Here is a 20,367-nt window from a genome sequence, read left to right as displayed (position 1 = left end):
ATTCTTACTTGGACAAGCTCGTATTTGGCCCATTTTTCATTATTGACTTTATCAGTTTCTACTTTTGCAAAGGAAATTACTTAGCTAGTCCCTTAATTTTTTTTTTTTTCATAAACTTACTCGGTTGTCCCTAATCAATTTTTTTTTTTTTTAATGTTTTTTCAACCTTCAAAATTTTTTGAAAAAAGGAAAAATAAAATCACTAGTCATATAAATGGTGCTTTGGTTAGAGGAGTCTATCAAGACCTTCCCATTTATTTGTGTTAGAATTATGTGGATCAAATATAATTATTTTACATCACATAAGTAAATGTTGAACATGCATTAGTATATAATTAAGTGGGATTTTTTTTCAAGTTTTACTAAGGTTTTTTGCGATAAAATCTCACATATGCACGCACTTAAGGCCATATTTTCTTAAAAACACACATGTATACGTACTTAAGGTAGTTAAGTTGGAATAATATGAAGCTAAGAGAGGTGCGACTATACGCGATCATCATTTGGAGTGGAGGCATGATCACATAGTGACTCAATTACCCAATAGGTGATGATGGAGTTGCAAGGACCAATTATTGAATGATCATGCTTAGAGGCGACTTATGGTTATGATTAATTTGCGAGAAGTTTGTATGGTTATATTGCGGATATTTATCGATCCAGCATATATAGGCATATATGGGCCAACAGACGTGGGTCTTCAAGCTAGTGGCTATGCATATAAATCACAATCATGAAAATGTAAAAGTGTACGCAATTACAGAAGTTCTTTTATAGTTGAAAATGAAGAAGACAAGTCTTGCTCATGCACCAAGAATTCATAATGCAGTTTATTGATGGCATATATATATAGAGAGAGAGAGCATTACACATTTACACGCACACAAAGCAAACAAACAGAGGCAATCCAAAGTCTCCCACAGGGCCCCAGACAACAAACGCTGATCATACATTTGGAAGACAACGACCCTGTGAGATGATAGATGATGGGCACCACGTACCTCACACCACATCAAGCAAGCACTAGCACACTGCTACTTCACACTTTCACAGTGAAAGTAGTCACAAAAGGGCGTAGACTTTTGAGTCACATTTTATATCGACCCACCCTTAGTTATTCTAATAAAATCTGTATGTTTCAAGCCATGCATCTATCATAGCATATCATACAAATAAAATCATGCTGATCAAGTCTTTTCTTTATGATTCATTTTTACCGACGGAAGCTCCTAACCTCCCGTACCGGTGTATCCACCTCGTCTCCCCGAAGCTTCACCGCCGTGTAGGTCCCTGCCCCTGCCAGGGCCCCAAGCGTCGGTGCCACCAAGTATATCCACAATGCCCTGTAGTTCCCCGCCGCCACAGCCGGGCCCAGAGTGCGCACAGGATTCATTGAACCGCCACTCGACGGCCTGTCAAGCCAAAATCACAAACAATTGTTACTATACTACACACTACACTTACACTTAATAAATTTATTTATTAAAGATTATTCATCAAATTATATGTCCATTGGTGTTTTATTTATTCAAATTTGAACTCATATTATTTCTAACAAGTAAAATTTCGACACTATCTTACATGAAACTTGACGTACATGCACTAACATTATTAATGGTTGCTACAGTTTGTTATGGAATCTTTTTTTCATTAACCAAGAAGCTAAATGGTAGAAGCTAAAATGATAACAAAAACAAAAACCTATATTTGATTCCTCCCCTCAATTATGAGACATTGAGACGTGTCACCGACATGGATATGATGAATGAGTGACCCTTTGGATTACCAAGGTAATTGCCAATAACTTGCCGCCCACATCCCTTCTCCAACTTTAAACAAACATATGAAATGCATGACAAACATTTGTTTGTTTGTATCAGGCATACATAAGCCAGAAGAGTGCAATACTCCATTATGGAGTAGTCCTTTTTTCAAGTACATGGTGGTCATGAACATATATCATGTCGTCTAGCATTTTACTTTTGAATAGTACTTAATTAGCCAATGCATACTTTAGAAAACCTTCTCCAACTTTAAACAAACATATGAAATGCATGACAAACATTTGTTTGTTTGTATCAGGCATACATAAGCCAGAAGAGTGCAATACTCCATTATGGAGTAGTCCTTTTTTCAAGTACATGGTGGTCATGAACATATATCATGTCGTCTAGCATTTTACTTTTGAATATATAGTACTTAATTAGCCAATGCATACTTTAGAAAAAAAAAATATTGCAGTAGAACTTAGTGTAAGGATAATAAACAAGGATTTATAATAAACATGGTAATATAAACTGTTGTTAAGTGGAGGGATTTAATGAGTTATTAATTTATATACTTTAGTTAAGTGTGCTAATAGCCTAATACCATATCGAGTATCGAAACTCAATTTTGTGCTCAACAATTAATAAGTGTGCTGTAATCACATAGTTTTATTCTAAGTATTACCATACGTGATCCATAGCCATTCAATTATTAAAGAACTATGCAATTTAATTCGGCTTACTAGCACCATTTAATAGAGAGGAAAGATGGTTAAATACTGATAGAAAGAGAGAGCGGGCATGGCCAAATTCAATTACTAACCCTGCTATAAGAATGTTCAGCATGACGGTAGCCCCAACTGCTAAACCAGCCAACTCTCCCACCTGCATGCCACCAAAATTAACTCTCCCTCATCAGAAATTAAGAGATCATTATTCAATTAATTAAGCATGCATATTTGATGTGAATATTTGATACTATTTGTTTTTCTTGTCACGTGACAAATCACATGATGAGAAAGATAAACACTAATATATATATATATATATTCATTATATAAAAGTTTTACTCGTTAATGTATACATACCGCACGAGTGTCAGTAGCAACAGCAGTGACAACGAACAAGAGATTAAATGTGATGATGAACTCAAGTGCAAAAGCCTGGCCGTTCCCCACAGAAGGAACCGTGACTCCACCGGACATGTAGGGATGGAAAACACCTTTGAGAGCGAACGATGCACATATGGATGCCGAAACCTGGGCTGCGATGTAGGCGGGCACTTGGACCCATGGGAAGTGACGCAGCGCCGCAAAGGCAATGGTGAGAGATGGGTTCAGGTGCGCGCCGGAGATGTGGCCTGTAGATAGAATCACTATCATAACACCCAGTCCTGCACATGCTGCATTGCCGATCAATGTATCTGCTCCGGCTCCGTTGTATTTTTGGTTCACAATTGGCCCAGCAGATGCCGCAAACATTAAAATGAAGGTTCCCACAAACTCAGCTCCAAGCTGCATATAATATACATATATACAATTATACAACATTGATCATCATCATCACAACCCTAGCTTAATTTCTTTCTTTTCAAATTGCTTATTTGGTGGTAGATATTGCAGTATTTTATTCGTTCTTATCTGCATCGTTTTGGACCTTATTTTTCACCACAAGAAACTAAAAGTTGATATAATAGTAGTATATATTACTGATAAAGATGTAAAGGGTTTAGTAAGGTTTGATATAATGGCAGTATTACTGATCAATATGTAAAGGGTTTAATTAAGGGTTTGATATAATAGCAGTATTACGGATCAATATGTAAAGGGTTTAATTAAGGGTTTGATATAGATTATTGGTGATGCATATTTTTCTCATGTGTAAAAACAAGCTTTTGACCAATACGGATGATACTGGGGTTGCTTTCTTCTTTTCCTGAGGTCTTGCCAACCAGGCCACCATCAATAAAGGATGTTACATATTTAAAAAGTGCTCCGCACAATGAGTGGATCCTATTCCTAGCTATAAGATAGTTAACATAAAGCAATTGATGGAGGGCTTTCCACATTAATTAATATGCTTCTGAAATTAATTAGTATTAGTATATTCCAAAATTTTATTATTCTTTTAACAAATAAAACCAGATACATACACTCGTAATCTACGCAAATCTTCAATTCGGGTATATTTAAGTATTTTAAGTGTTTGAAAATTCAAGCCTATAACATTTGAGTTTAAAACTAATCCATATATCCTCATCTTTACCAATTTTTTTCACTCTCATGGTAGTCGATTGACCTTCCACTATGAATCTTGTACCATTATAACAAGGAACACACGATGGACCAAACTCATGGTAGATTGGTTATAAGTGGAAATCTCTAGCTAAAAAACTAGCATCCCCTGACCCACAAATTAGTTAAGATAAATTCCTAGAAATAGAAATCAAATCCCAATTACATAATTAACCTTTTTGCAGAACCGTCCTTGCATATTATAATGTGTGGCTGGCAGCTGTAGAGTGATAGAGTTGGGCTGTCATGCTTACTCTGATGATAATAATACAAACACTTTTATAGACCACGTAATCATGCATGCATATATAACTGTGGGGTTGTAAGAATATTTGACCAAGTTGCTTCAGGAAACGGCTAGAGTTAGGTGAAACGATTTCATTTAAAACACAAGAAATTAAATAAGAAATGGTCGTATGTGTATTTTCCTATATATAAAGAGGCTTTTTTTTCTTTTTTATCTCTTTCTAGTTTCTATATTAGAGTGGGGACAAATCTTTTCCCATCCAGTAGATTAATATGTATTTATTTTTTATTTGTTCTAGAGAGGTCACCGCAAAGGAATTATCTCTTTCTAAAAAGATAATAATATGTTTTGCTTTCTGAATATGATATTACATTTGTCTATCTAGTAATAATGCACATTTTTCTTCAATTTTTAAATATTAAATTATGTAAAAAAATACCGTAACATACACACATCAATTAGTATTAGTATCCAAAATTTACTATTATTTATTTTAATACTTATATATTGCTCGCGCGCAGTAAAAGGTTGACATGAATGATGAATTTTTAATACTTTTATTTAAGGGGATTTTTTTAAAAAGGTTTCGTGTGGTTTCATGTAAAATGCAGCTAGCTATCACAAAAAAACGAAAAAAACAATAGTAATTGGCCCATCCATTGAAGATTTTCTTATCCATTAAGATATTTAATTAGGAATGTGACGAATAAAACAATAGAACGGACAACAAGCCTTCGAAATTTGATTTGATTACTAATTTCATCAGTAATATTCAAGCACCTAGTTGGTGTGTTTTAGGAGTCGAAAGTACAATTAAAAATACTCGATCATTATCATTACTTAAAATTAATATATTAAGAAACAGGTGTCACTACTCACTAGGAAAAGAGTTGGTGGTGTCGTTTTAGTTATGCTCCAATAGCTAACCGTTACTTGGTTAGGTTGGCTATTACAAAAAAAATATAAAATTTATTGTTTCAATGACGTTGGATAATTAGTAAATTCTAATGCTATGCTACATAATATAATTAATTTGCTTGTTTAGAGTCAAAAAGGCAAAAACAGAGTAGGCGGGAGAAAAGAAAAAAAGAGATTTTGGTTGAAAAAATACATATCGAACTGACTAACACCGAAGACAACATACACACCTACGTTGATAATAAGAATTAATCATTTAATTAATGATTAATAATCACATAACATAACACGTACATAATACTAATAGTGAATTGCCAAAACAAAAACTCTTTCATTACAGGCTGAGCATTCGCAATGTTTTTATGCACACAATGACTACGTATTTATATGTTATTACGAATAGAAACTAATGTTAGATTACTTAACTTAATTGATTAATTAATTAATTAATTAATTAATTGGATGGAATTGTGTATGAAAACTGGTGCAGGTGAGGAATAAGGAGGAGTGGTGGGAGAGAAGTGGGTGCAGACCTTGCGGGTGAGGGAGACATCGGGAGTAGGGAAGTCGGTGAAGCACGTGTGAGGTTGACCCCACGTGGGAGCGTTCACAGGCAAGCACTTGCATCGCGGCATTGACTTCCGATCATACGACAGTGAGTCCACTCGCATCCCCGAAAACAGAGGACCTGGCGTCCCCGGCGTCGCCGGCGCCGACACCGACGGCGTTCCTGGCTCCGATTCAGGCATTTCTATCCCTTTCGAATTTCGATAATACCCTTTTTCAACAAAACAAAAACTTTTTTTTTTCTTTTTTTTTTTTTGGGGGGGTGGATAAAACTAAAAATGGGGTTCTGGGAATGAGAGCTGGGATATTAATTACATGATAGGATGGCTTTTATAAAAGTGGTTCTACACGAGCTTTCTGATCTTTGCCAGAATGGGTGAAACCAGGTACAGCTAATGGAGAATTGCTATGGATACATAGAGAAACTAAAATCAACTACAGAATGTTTTTTTTTTTTTTTTTGAGTTGGGTAATTGGGATTTTTGGAAAGACTGAAAGTTACATGCTTTGAAGGTTTTTATAAATGTTTTGCTAAGGGATAGAAGAAAGGAATAAAGCCAGGTTCACAGGAAACGAAGAAAGATAACTCTAATATTGCTTCATACAAGCAATAAACGAAAGTTCTATTTTTTTTTTTTTTTCTGGAAATGGGTTTTATGGGATTGGTGGAAGAGGCAGATTACATGCTGAAAATGCTTTTTTTGAGGTGTTTTCAAGGAAGATCGGTGAAAATGGAGGGATCCAGTATTAAAAAACAGAGCAAAGCAAATGCAGAAGATAGAAAGCAAGACCCTGAAGCAGAGAAGTGAAAGCAGACAAAGGAAGAGAGAGAGAGAGAGAGAGAGAGAGAGAAGGGGGGGGATTACAATAATAGAGAGGTGAGCTGCAAATTGACAAATGTGACGTGGGAAGTGAAGGGAAGCGAAGGAGTTGAGTTTGAGAGGCAGAGTGAGTGTGTTTCGCTTAAATGCATTGTGCATCGAACGTTTATATATACACAAAACGAGACGGTCCAAAACTTCAACCAACCTCTCTTATTATTTTATTAGGAAAAAGTCAAAGGCCATTGCATATTTTTTAACAGCTTCTTACTTTCTTGCATAATGCTAGAGTCACTGCCACCCGTAAAGTACGCCAAGGGAAATGGATTGTCTGCAAAACTTGTTTTTGCTGACTTCAATTTTAGCCGTCCGTCATTAATTTAAGAGTGTATATTTGAGAGGTCAAAAACAAAAAATGCGTATATTTGATCTCATGCGCATTCAAAAGTACTATGAATTTATTAAAAATCAGGCAAAAACAAAGAGAACACACAAACTAGGGTGTGCAAAAATACTAAAAAATCAAGTTTCGAATTGAACTAAACCGACTGGATCGGTTTGGTCCGGTCTTTTTTATTTTTTTTGTATTCAGATATCAAACCAAACCAATTCAAATTTTGTAATTTGGTTTTGGTTTTTAATATTGAAATTTTCGATTTTAACCGAACCGAACCACTACTGATAATATATTTTTCATTTTTATATATAATTTTAATACCTATTATAGAGTAAACCAAATTCCCTATTGTAGTTTATATGTGTTTGTATATATTTATTATAAGTTATATACTTTATAGTTTATTTAGTAAATAGTTTATATTATATGGTTTTAATACCTATTATAGAGTAAACCAAATTCTCTATTATACTTTATATATGTTTATATATGTTTATTATAGTTTATAGATTTATAGTATATGTTTATATATATATTTATAGTATATTTTATACTTTATAGGATTAGTCTATAATTTATAATTTGTATATACTATACTACTAGGGTATATATATATATATACACTAAAACAATTATAGTTAAAGGTATATATATGATTCAGGGTATAAATCGAGTATAATAGTATAAGTAATTGGTATAGAGTATATTAGTATAAGGTATATGAGTATATGAGATAAGATATGAAATATAGGATATAAGATATGGGGTTTAAGATATACCAGTTGTTATCTGGTTTTCGGATAACCAAATCAACCGAACCAAATTGATATTCTCGGTTAACCAAACTAGTCAGCTTAGGCTATGATTGGTTTGATATTAGTTCTTAAATTGGCTATTTTGAAAATGTTAATTTAATTACAATTATAACTATGTGATTCAGTTTTTCATGCACACTCTTAATAAAAACTCGACCGAGGGTTCGGATCGTGCAGAGAGAGTACCGTAGACAAAATCCTACTGGCGTGTGATCACAGTATAGAAGCACAAGATTGAAGATTGGACTTTTACAGAGTGAATAAATATATATATATTGCGTAAGAGCCCCATTTTGATGCACGCTTAATTCATTGACTCTGATGGCAATTGGCTAAGAGGCATCTTTGATGACTAGGGCAGTGAGCACGACCCACATGGGCCGTGAACTGTGAAGCTAATTGCTAGCTAGGCCCTCAATATTACTATCAATTATTATACTCCCACCACCCACCCAATCATGTATTAAAGTATTAAACAAACCATGGACTTTCTTTCCATTTCAATGCATTATTTACAAGCAAACCCCAATTATCAATTATATTATTATATATCATTTTGTGTTTAATCAAATGAATTATTAATGTATCCGGACAAATATTGTACATCGGACAAATATGCCCTTTGTACGTACCATGCTTAAATGCTTTTACCTCGTATAAGGTGTTAATTAATTTCACGTGAGTCACAAGAAAATTGCAGAAAACATCTACTTGCCATAGCCATAGCCATAGGCCAAAGCTAGCTTAGACCTCTAGCTACGTACCCTCCCTTCTTCTTACAGCCTACATCTTCAAAAGTTGTCTCCCTTGTCGTTGTCGGTATATAATAATACACCTTCTTTTCAGCTTATTTTGTGTCAATAGCAAGAGGGAATATATGCTAAGATTAATTGAACACGCGGTGATCGTTTATTGGTAAAGATTCTAAGATCATTTCATATCAGTTTAAGGGTTCACAATCGTTCACGTATGTACAAGCATATGTTTCATACATATCAATCAAGACAAATCTTGATGCATTAGAAAAATTTAATAGATTGCTAGTTTTTTTTTTTTGTTGGGTCATAAAGTTGTCCAGCCCAGCTAGTTTGGTGTTCAATGAATAAGTTTGTCAAAATTCTAAGTTCCTATCTACCAAGTTGTGAAAGGGTCTGAGTAAATATCCTACTCCTCCTCCTCCTCATCCTCCAAAATGAACAATTTTATATGTAGTCAACCTTTAAATTTGTATGGAAAATCACATATAAAACCTTTGATGATCATGTGCTTAGTCAAACTTTAATTTAGTTTTACAGATTAATGCATGGGTTGTTTTCCAAGAAACAAAAAAAGCATTATCATTTACCAATATGGAAAGCTAGGAGACAGCTACATATCATAAGTCCTGCTAGTTGGCTATTATTAATTCTAAAAACAATATCACCCCTCAGACGTGGTCATGAGTGACCGACCTATCATACATTCCACGCCATGACCAGACAGGATATATATATGTATCGACTGTTAATCAATTATCTCCGTACAGATTAATCAATTAATTAATTAGCATAAGTAATTTTAAGTCCAGAGTTGTAATTTTATGTTGAATGTTAGCTGTCTTCTTTTATGTGCTTTATATGCTCTCCTATTTATTCTTAAAATAATCTTTTCAAAATCATCTATTAAAAAAAAATTTATTCAAATCAAAAATCATTTGGTAATCTTACTGCTATTAAATATATAATCAATTTTAATAGCAGTAAGATACACTATTTATTTATTTGTTAATAATTAAATGACTAAATAATTTATAATTTAGTTAATTTATTACAAATCAATAAATCTTTCAAATGGTAATTTATAAAATGAAGAATTTGACCATAAAATTACATTATAAAACCAATAAGATAAAACAACTGGCATTCCTTTTCTATTATTATATCTTTCATATTACACATGAAAACAGATCGAGAGCAGAGGGCAGAAGTATTTAATGGAAACCATTCGACATTGTGGGAACCTTTTTATAAATGAATGTGCATCATTATGTGTAAGGGGCAAAAGAAACACTATAATCATTAACAATTATTATTTGCACAATTAATAAGTATTTTTTACTTGTTCATCATCATATGATTAATTAATATGGTGTGGCATCATTGGAGGGTTTGATTTAATTAATTATGATTATCACTTTCTGGGTTTGGTGGAGTCGATGGCACTTAAATTCACAAAGAATCCTATTTCATGTGAAGATTCCTGTAGTAGTGTACGTAGCAGGCTAAGGCTAAGGCTATGCTGCTAAATTGCTAATACTTTAATTAAGAAAACATTGGGATAATCAGAGAATAATCAGAGAAGAGAATACTTGATTAGTAAGGTGCTAATCACCTTCTTCCCTGGCAGTACGTCTCTTGATTACCGCGCTCTCGCTAACTTCGTAGCATCAACAAGAATATCTCGATCTACAGCTCCAGGGTGTCTGTGGCTTCTCTTGTGGCTCTGCATGTGTGTAATGGGAAGTTGTGCCCTGCTTTCCATTTTCTCTTTATTCCTTTTCTTCATTGTGCAATGGGAAATTAATTTGTTAATCAAACAATGTAACACAGCTTTTTGTCTTGAAGTGTAATAACACAAGTTAAGTCACTGTCTTTTTGGGTAACAAAATTATCACACCCTTAAATTTATGTCTGCTATGAACTTTTTTTTTTTTTGGCCACTTGTCTGCTATGAACTTTAACTACTCTTAACAAGTTACTAAAATGTGTGTTAACACATTATTTTGATGATGAAATTTGGTAATCCTAATATTTTTAATTAAAATTTCATGAAAAATAATGCTAGATTTTCCAAATTTAATTACCACATGGTATGTTGGTATATACATTTGTACATTACTAATTATAAATATACAATGATCAAAATAGATTTAAAGGAGGTGTATTCAATTGAGATTTTAAAGAAATTATGGACTATTGTTAATTTCATAGATTTTATAGATTCTTATTGAATTTTATAAAATCTATCAAAATTTAAGAGAAAAAAATTAAAATTCTCATTGCCTTTATTTTTAGTTCAAAATCCATCACAAAATAAAATCTTTTAAAATTCATGAGATATTGAATACGTCTAGATTTTTATAAAATTATTGAAATTTTGAATTGAATATACATGAATTTTTATGAAATCTTTAAAATTCTGAATTAAATACACATAAATTTTTACGGACTTTCAAATTCTTTTTAAATCCATTAAAATTACAATTGAATACACCCTCAAACAAATAAAATTTGGTAAATATAACAATACTATTCCATAAATGTGTGCAACTTTTAAGTTGTGTTAATTGGATTGGTCTTATTCAGATTTAGTTAATCTTGGAGTCATTTTATTGCACCATGAGTATGTGTGTCTTAGAACGTGTATGAGTAGAGCGGGTGCCAAATCTTGATATTAATACTTGCCGATATTGTAGTACAGAGGACCTCAATGAGGTGTACCTCGTTTTAGTCATAATGAGTTTTTATTTGCATGACTCACTCCATATTATAGTTAATAATCAGAGCCGTTTATTTATTAAGTTTTTATTCAAATATCGTTCATATCAATATTAGATAAATAAAATTTTATCTTTTTTTTTGTTGATACTAAATTTATTATTTTTGTTAATAATCATTTGGTCTAGTGAATAACACTTAATTTTCTTTTGTCGAAATAAATTATGAGTTCAAGTCTTATACGCCAGTTAATTAATAAAAAAAATCCATCAAATTTTTTTTAGTATCATCAAATCCATCAATTTATCTAATCAAAATACAATTTCTTTTTATATATGTTTCCCAATTGGTTTTATATAATTTAATACATTATATATATATTAACATATTCGATCAGGTGCGGACGTGCGAACATGCGAACGTCCACCTAACATTCGACAATGATTTTTTTAAACAGGCGAGCATTATTTTTTATACTGAATTGTGAGGGTAAATCCCGATGAGTTCATCTCATTCCCTCTTACGGTATAAAATAGACTTGATAAGGGCATTATATTAGAGTTGAACTATCGAGCCCTAGGTGAACTTTACATGATAACTCAGTATCACTTGTTGACAATACTTAGTGGAGAAAACCTTTAGAGAGGGCCGGGCTATAATGATGAAAGTTGAAAGGTACCGGGCATTAAAGTTGGAAAGTCCCATTCTTCCTTTCAGTTCCCCAGTGGAAACCGCAACCATTCTTCGAGCTGCAGCTACAGATTTTGTTTGAGTGCTGCCAACGCTCATCAACTCACACAAACAATGAAACAATGAAGCAGACAAAAACCCAACCCTCCTCCACCTCTTTAAAAACCAAAAGTGAAACCAGACCAAAATAAAAAACCCAAAAGTGAAATGGACCCTTATGAATAACAATGACCAACCCAGTGGTTCATATTGCTTTGAGAATTTAATACTAAAAAGAGAGACACTCATTAATCACTTGGAACTGTTCTCAACCTATGTAATTTCTAATTCTATGCCCCACATATCCCACAAAATCAGTTTGGACTTTGAACTGGTGAAGTGCATAGCTCCTTTAGATATTGAACCATAATGATTGCATGTGAGAAAGTTGGAGTGGGTTGACTATTAAATACTTATAATTCCATTAGAAAAAAGAAAAGCTAGCTTCAAATTCAATAAGCTAGCTAGCTTTAATAATTTGAGTTTTGTGTGGCAGAACTTTGGGATGGTGATTGTTGAGTAGAAGATACTCCAAATGATTCTCAAAGGTCTGGGATCGAGGGAAGGTCCATCCTTCACCAGTTCATGACTTCTCTTTTTTGGGTGCCTTTTCTTTTTTCCATTTCTTCGTCTTTCTTTTCAAGGTAGTGGAGTACATAATTTTATCAACTTTATGTGGGGGGTATTGCCAGCCATAATCATGTGATGAGCCAAGCAACACCACCAACAGTTGAGTAGGTCACTTACTACTCACCAGAAGTTTCTGCCATGTACACAATGAATCGGTACTGGTCTCTTTTTCTCACCAGTCCACCTAAGACATAGATAGGCATAAACCCAAAAGACATATGGTATTATTTTGGATATGAGTTGGTGGATTTGAAGTTTGTGAAAACTCCCTTTGAAGTGACCAGAGTTGAATAAAAGTCATATATGGTATTACGTATTTATAGTGTCCGAATAAAGACATATATGGTATTATGGATACATACCCAGGTGCAAAAGTGCGGAATGCTCAGCAATACGTTTATATGTTCGCTTGTCACACCTAATTGAATCTGATTATAAATATATACATTTATAGTGTCTATATTCTCTTATTATGTGACCAACCATTATATAATTATATTACTAGATTATAAACACTTTTTCATATTCAAAGTAAGAGTTGGAATCCCTTGGCCGAAAAAAAAAAAGTAGGAGTTGGAATCAAGTGGCCAAAAAACACAAGTAAGAGTTGGAATCTTGCGCTTCATTATTCTAAAATAAAAATATATAAATTAATTATTAGATTGTTCAAATCTCTTAGTTTTAATCGGCATTGCATGCTATTAGATTATTTACTTAAATTATTCTTGGTCCTTTTTCCGAATGGACACTAACAAAAACAATCCTCCTGGGATTGTTAGCATAGCCAATGCAGATATAGCTAGGGAGAGGGGAGCGCCAAATAAAAAATGGATGTGTTTTGCTGTGAAGAAAAAGCACTCAGTCTGGACTCACACCTCATCTTAATAATTATAAAAAGTCGTTGTGTAAAAATTTAAAAAGAATTAAAAAGAGAATACATCAAAAGAAGAATCAAAAAGAGCATATTTAAAAAAAAAAAAAAGAATTAAAAAGATAATATTAAAAAAAATCCAGCAGTCATGATATCACAAGGTCACTGACATGTCAAGATCTGGCCATGGCAACAAGGGCCACAAGGCCATGGTGATTGGTGACGGTCATAATCGTTGTCATCCATGGCTAGGGAAAAGAAATACGATTAGGGTACTTTTAGAATATTGAGAAGGTAAGGAATGTGGTATTTAAATAAATAAAAATATTGTGGTAAGTAGAAAAAGTAGGTGGGTGGAATGAGTATAATGGAGGTGGGAACTGAGAGTAGAAGCGCCCATACTAAAAAATTCAGCAGCAGCTCAGAATTAAAACCCCCAAAAAAAGAGAGAAAAGAGTTAGAACTCAAAAAATACCTTACAAGTTCATCACATTAACATGAGGGTACATGATTTCTGACTAGCATTAAATCATCTCAAGGACAACTAAGGAGTAGTGACTATACTATCTTGTAAATATGCTGATACAAACACAGCCAATGCACTAATAGAAAGAGCTAACAGAGGGCCAGCAGGAACCAATTTCCGAGTGGCTGCTAATCGTATACCTGGAACCATTTAATGAAAACAGGCAAAACAAAAATAAAACGCAAAGAAAAAGTTGATAGAGAGAGAGTTGAAGTTCCAGAATGATTATAAGAGGAAATTACAGATTTGGTCCACTTATTTTATACCTAGTTCAATTTTGGTCCACGATCTTTTTTAAGTTCTGTTTTGGTCCACTAATTGTTTCATTTGTTCAATAAAGGTCCAGATTTGTGACTTTAAATCTTTTGGGTTGTGTTTTCTTCAATTATAATTGAAGTATAAGTTATATTTCATCATTTTTTAGTCATAAAAACAAATTTGGAGTATTATAATCTAAGAGAATTGAGATTTGGTGAAATTTGAAAAATTGGCAGTTTTGGGTACCCTACTTTAGGGTCAATTATCTTGAGTTTTAGAACTCCAATTTGAATGATCTTTATATGGTTGTAAAGAAGAAATGCATAGCTTTAAAACAAGTATATATTTGCTGAATTTGGGTGAGATTTGATAGGGTAAAAAGCAGGCCAAATTTGAGAAAACAAATCTGGACCTTTATTGAACAAGTGAAACAATTAGTAGACCAAAACAGAACTTAAAAAAGATTGTGGACCAAAATTGAACTAGGTATAAAATAACTGGACTAAATCTGTAATTTCCTCTGATTATAAATATCAGAACATAACAGATATTTAAGTAATTATGCACACACTTGTCATTCAATACATAGATGGCATGGTAAAAATCTTAACATAAGCATAGCATATGCATACCAAATACAGAAGCGAAAAGGAATGCCGATCCAAACCCAAGGGCATCACCAATTGCTTTTGTCTCTGGTGTTTGCATCAGATAGTAAGCCTACAAGAAAACCAAACACCACAGATTAAAACGCTGACAAACCTTTTTGTGTCAGGGGACTAAACTTGTATTAAAAACTTAAACATGGAGATAAGGCTCTTAGACATTATTCAGATTAATTATTTCGCAATTTTTGCCTTACCCAAGAACAACAAAATTATAGCCATCTCTTAAAGGTAAGAAAATAATAAAGAACAGAAGCTCATTTATGTGAACAAAAATAGAACAGAATGTAGCACTACAGCACTGGATTATGTTTATTTTGATAGACAATCTTCCACAACTAGTTATAGACCATTTGTAAAATCCCTAAAATGAACACAGCTACTTTCAGGAAGCATAAACCATTTGTTGTTGGTAGTTCTAATTTTGGGATTTCCACAGTGATACCATATCTTAATTCATGGCCTAGTCTCACCTCCGCTTAGCAAATAGGGATGAAGGGTATGTTCCATCCTCAATGGATGCAATATAAAGTGTTCCTATAATTTGTGGAAAAAAAAAAAAAAAAAAAAAAGAAGAAGAAGAAGAAACTTTGCAATCAATTGAAGATAATAGAACACGTCACAGTTTTCACAAAAAACAACAAGGAATGTCATTAGAACCCAACTCTGGACTGTTAACAACAAAGCAAGCTTGCACAATTTTCAGTGAACATGCGTGTGGTTCCCTGGTATAGTATAAATATTACGTTTTAAGCAAGGAAGCATATTTGTGGAAACAAAGCTTTATTTTATACTATTTTGAGGAAGATGGAAAGAGAACATAGTCAGATGGAAACTAACTGTATTATTTGTCAATGCAGCAAACACACTGCCCTTTTTTTCAAGCGGTTCATCCTTTAAAGAAATTATGAACTCAGTGTGCTTGTCAAGTGCAACACCAGCAGAGGCATTATGGGTTGGAAGCAGGAAATGGAATGTTTTCAAATGAATCATAAATGATACAGAGCAATTAGTGCTGCGATGAAGGTTGCCATTGCTACTGCTTTCTAAAGGATGCAGCTGGGGTGGAAAGGCATAACATGGTCTTTTACTCTTAAGAAGTGGCAAAGAAATCAAATGAATTTGTGCAGGGTCTTGGAGGATGTGTACTAAAATTCTATGCAGACCAATGTGTTGAAGACTTAGCTCCAGTTAGAGCATTTCCCAGCATTGAAACATGGAGGTGTCCCAAAATCTCTTTCCAAAATTCCTAGTAGGTGAACTCGGTTTTTTATTGACCCATGAGCATGTGCAATGCAAAATGTCAATTGGCATGTCAATACAAGCTTATTGACCCCCATTTTTAAAATAAGTCAATTATTGACTTGACTTAAGCTGTTTTGTTTGCAATGGTTCAAGTCAATAGCTATATGTTTTTTAATATTTTCGTATATTCTCTTACAAATTAAAATTTTTAAGTTTATTTATTTCAAAAATTATAACATTGAAATTATCCCAATGAGATCTTTAAAATGAACTCAATATTTAATATTTTTTTAACAATTTAAATTAATACCCAAATTTAATAAAAAACCATAATTCATATAATAAATTATGAATAGCGATCGCTTGGCCACTACCGATTGCTAGGCAATCCAGCGATCGCTTGATTACCAGCTGCGTCGCGCAGGTGTTGGCCAATTAAATTTCAAAGCGCTCTGCCTTGAGTCCCACTTGTCTTGGTTCCAGGGATGTCAATTGGCAATAGCTGTGTCAATTTTTTGACTTGGCTATTGATAAGTCAGTTCAATAGTCAATTATTGACCTCCCATTGCAAGTGTTTTTTCTTCCACAATGTCAATATATTGAACTGACCTCCTATTGACCTTGCATTGCACATGCTCTTATGGGTTGGCTCTGAACCAATACAAGGTAGGATCAGGCGGTTCAGTAAAAGACTAATAGTGCCAGTGTTTGATTATGCTTTAGTAAAAGACTGGTAAGACTCAATTGTCCACATTATTGAACAATAAGCATGGTAAAAAAGACAATGTAATTACCCAAAAAAATAAATAATTCCCAGCAAGTTCAAAACTTGAAACTTCAAAGGAAACACAATTAGTGTTAGTAAGGAAAGAAAGGGTCTTACAGTGCCCATTAGAGCTGCCCCTGAAACTCCTCCGAGAAGTGACCCTTTGCTTCCTGATCTCGAAACTGTCAACAAAAGACCACCATTGATTGAAAATTAAACGCAAAAAAAAAAAAAAAAAAAAAAAGTCGGTGCTTTTCTAGCATTTGTTTTTTAATTATATATCAGAAAAGAAGAGCTTACAGGCAAAGAGACCACCGCCGAGGAGCAGGAAGCCATAGACAGCAGAGGTAGTTGGGGCCAACTCTGCCAATTGAGAATAACACAAAAAACGACGGCGTTGGCTCTTGGGTTTGGTTTTGAAGCTTGTATTGTTCATTGCCATTTTCCCATTTCCCAAAACATAGTCGTGGTGATAAGGATAAGGATTGGAAAATTCCGGAGATTTGCATCTGGGTATTCTGGGATGGTGCTCGTACGAATAGCCCCTTGCTACTGAAGCCAAGTTCAATGTGGACGATGACATCCTCCGTGAATTCTCAGTGAGTTTTCGGAGCTGTGTAGCCTGTGTTAATGGAGTTGAGGGTATTTCACTCCAGTGTGTGTAAATTGTAAGGTGGCTGAGAGAACTGAACAACTCTGCGGAACGATGGGCTTCAAGCCCGCCAATTGTACATGGGCTTGGGAGAAGCCCAATCCTTTCTCAAGCCCAGCCCCATTTTTTTTTCTTCATTTCTTTTCTTGTTGGTAGTTCTATTCACACATAATAATTCATTTCTATATCAGACTTTTAATGACAAATTTATCCAATTTAAAATTGTTATCAAGCATGATTATAATTAAAAAACAATCAAATATTTAAAATTCAATTATTGAGTAAAAGTCTTATTTTTAAATTAGGATTTGGTGTGGAAAGGAATTGTTTGTTTGTGAATTGCATCACCCTTTGTTGTTACCTAGTATGTTCCTTTCTTTCTTCCTTATTTTACTTCTAATTGGTTTATTAGCTTTTAGTTTTCTATTTTCTATCTTCACCATCCCACTCTATTCCCCTACACCCCAAATTGGGAGAACAAACTTATCTGGCACTACATTTTATAGAATGTTTTTTTCTTTTTTCTTTTTCATTAGGGAAAAGGTGATTCAAACTTGAAACTTCTACCAATAAAATGAAGAAAAATACCACTAATAACTAGTAATACATCACATTCATAAAGTGTTGAAAGACAATTACAAAATAATTACCAATAATATGGTGACAATAGGCATATAAAGCTACGACCACAACATATACACATGAACATTTAAAGAAGGAGAAAATGCCAACAAAAAAAACAAAAAACGATGATTCTAGCTACTATGTAGTTTACAGGGTATATCTTCACAAACCTTGCACAAAGCTTTTAACTCTGTTGATTTCTTTTTCTTTTAAATTGTACATGTGACCATTTGGAATATATCCAAGCCAAAAGAAAATACAATGATGACCATCATCGGTACATGTAATTTGGGCAACATAAATTTCTTTTTTTCCTAACCTTTTGTGTACAATAATCGGTACAATTTACATCAGAAGATTCAGAACCATTATTAAAACTTTTTTTTTGTTTTTGGAAAAAAAAAAACTAAAATTTGGTGAAAAATCTACAGCTGTATACAATCACTACGGTTGTTCAGACGAATCGTTGCGTGCGAGCAATTAATCGGCATCTATGACTTGTGGGGCGAGTGTCGGTCCTGGTCCTGTAAGAACGAGATAGAATTAATTTGGCTTTGAATGGTCTCCATGAGGCACGTGGCAGAAGGCCTGAGACTCGGAGACTGCCGCAGACACGTGGCAGCAACCGAAAGCACGGCCCTTGCTTCTTCCACGTCAAACCCACCCGACCCGGCCAGCCGCGGATCCACCAATTCCGCCGTCGTGTCCAGATCACTCAGCCTGGGCCCCACAACCGACGTCAGCAGCTGACCCTTTTCCGGACAGAAGGCCTCCATGCCCGTCACGAGCTCCAGGAGGAGGACGCCGAAGCTGTAGACGTCGTTTTTTTTCGAGGCGATGCCGGTTCGGATGTAGTGCGGGTCGGTGTACCCGGGCGACCCGGTCATCACCTGCTTGATCTTTAGCGACGACGAAGATGATGGGGGTTGCACCGTCGAGGAAAACCCCATTTTCGCCGATCCGAAGTCGCAGAGCTTGCAGTTGAGATTCTCGTCGAGCAATACGTTCGAGGCTTTGATGTCCATGTGAACGATTTGCAGCGCGCATTTCTCGTGCAGATATTCCATTGCCTGTGCCACCTGGAAAGCTATCGCCATTCGATTCTTCCATGGAAGCTCACTAGCTTCACCGTGAAGCTTCTCTTGCAAGTTTCCATTGGCGACGTACTCGAAAACCAGAGCACCCTCCTCTGTTATATACAAAACCCAAATCGAAAAATTCACATTTGAACTCATAATTGTTTGGAAATGGAAACAAATTACCATTACTGATAATTAACAATGAATCACTCACCTCGATCGTCACAGTAGCCAAGAAGCTTGACTATGTGGTCATGGCGGAGGTGGAGGAGAATGTCCAGTTCTTGCTTGAAAACTTGGTTGAGACGCTCACTGCCACTGTGGATCTTAATTGCTCGAAGCCCAACTGGGTATCGAGCCAAGAAGACGGTGCTGAACCCTCCAGATCCAATCACCATGGAGAAGTTGTCGGTGGACTTTTCCATCTCTTCCCAACTGAATTTCTTCACAGACTTCTCACCGTCGAAGCCCAAATCATCATCATCATCAACAGCGGTTTCAATAACAGTGCTACTGACTCGATTCTGTTTGCGTTCCAATTTGAACCCAAAGCACTTAAAAGCCATGATCAGAATCAGAAATGCAAAGAAGACAGCAGAGGATATAACCAGAGCTATGACGATTCTTGAGTCAAAGTGGGTGTGACTGGTTTTTAAAGGAGAGGTTGGTGGTGTGTTTGTGATAGAAGACGTAGTAGTAGTAGTAGAGGAGGCAGAAGAGGAAGAGACATTGGTTGGTATGGAGCGAGAAGCCTCGGAGAAAGTGATGAATTGGGAAGAGAAAGAGAGAAATAAGAGAATGGATATGGAGGTGTAATGGTCGCTACACAAGCAGACAGATTGAGACCCGTGTGAGCGTGCTGGTCTTAATAAAAGCTTCAATACTCTGCCTCTAGATTTGGCCATGGAAGCACAATCTGACAGTCTCAGATCCCGATCTACCCACAAAGGAAACAAACTACACCAGCTTGAAGCTTCCTTCTCACTATTTTTTAGAGAAAGAGAGGGACCTGAAAAAGAGA

At 34.8% G+C, this 20,367-nt stretch overlaps 2 protein-coding genes across 2 annotated transcripts; both read right to left on the bottom strand.

Moving 5' to 3' along the window:
* Positions 1 to 734: 734 nt before the first annotated feature.
* NIP5;1 (NOD26-like intrinsic protein 5;1) lies at positions 735 to 6,741 on the bottom strand. Its single transcript, XM_086256601.1, has 4 exons — positions 5,759 to 6,741; positions 2,855 to 3,280; positions 2,590 to 2,651; positions 735 to 1,412 (listed from the first exon to the last, which is right to left on the bottom strand). The coding sequence occupies exons 1-4, from the start codon at positions 5,972 to 5,974 to the stop codon at positions 1,214 to 1,216; spliced, it is 903 nt and encodes a 300-aa protein (XP_086112727.1). The 5' UTR covers positions 5,975 to 6,741; the 3' UTR covers positions 735 to 1,213.
* Positions 6,742 to 13,840: 7,099 nt separating this feature from the next.
* On the bottom strand, positions 13,841 to 20,367 carry LOC147274420 (Protein kinase superfamily protein). The gene is made up of 6 exons (XM_086228333.1): positions 19,561 to 20,367; positions 18,760 to 19,456; positions 17,292 to 17,641; positions 17,109 to 17,173; positions 14,948 to 15,035; positions 13,841 to 14,197 (listed from the first exon to the last, which is right to left on the bottom strand). Exons 1-6 carry the CDS (start codon positions 20,249 to 20,251, stop codon positions 14,076 to 14,078), a joined length of 2,013 nt encoding a protein of 670 aa, XP_086084459.1. The 5' UTR covers positions 20,252 to 20,367; the 3' UTR covers positions 13,841 to 14,075.

The sequence above is a fragment of the Dryas octopetala genome, chromosome 9 (assembly GCF_963921425.1).
Source record: "Dryas octopetala chromosome 9, drDryOcto1.1, whole genome shotgun sequence".
Lineage (NCBI taxonomy): Eukaryota > Viridiplantae > Streptophyta > Magnoliopsida > Rosales > Rosaceae > Dryas > Dryas octopetala.
This window is presented reverse-complemented; position numbering and strand designations above follow the sequence as displayed.

Excerpts from the sequence above, each read along its gene's own strand:
- LOC147274420 (XM_086228333.1), bottom strand. The coding sequence starts at position 20,251 with ATGGCCAAATCTAGAGGCAGAGTATTGAAGCTTTTATTAAGACCAGCA. Across the intron at positions 17,642-18,759 it reads CACTCGCCCCACAAGTCATA|TGAAATACCCTCAACTCCAT; the intron begins GATGCCGATTAA and ends CACACACTGGAG. Across the intron at positions 15,036-17,108 it reads GGGCAGCTCTAATGGGCACT|GCTTACTATCTGATGCAAAC; the intron begins GTAAGACCCTTT and ends GTTTTCTTGTAG.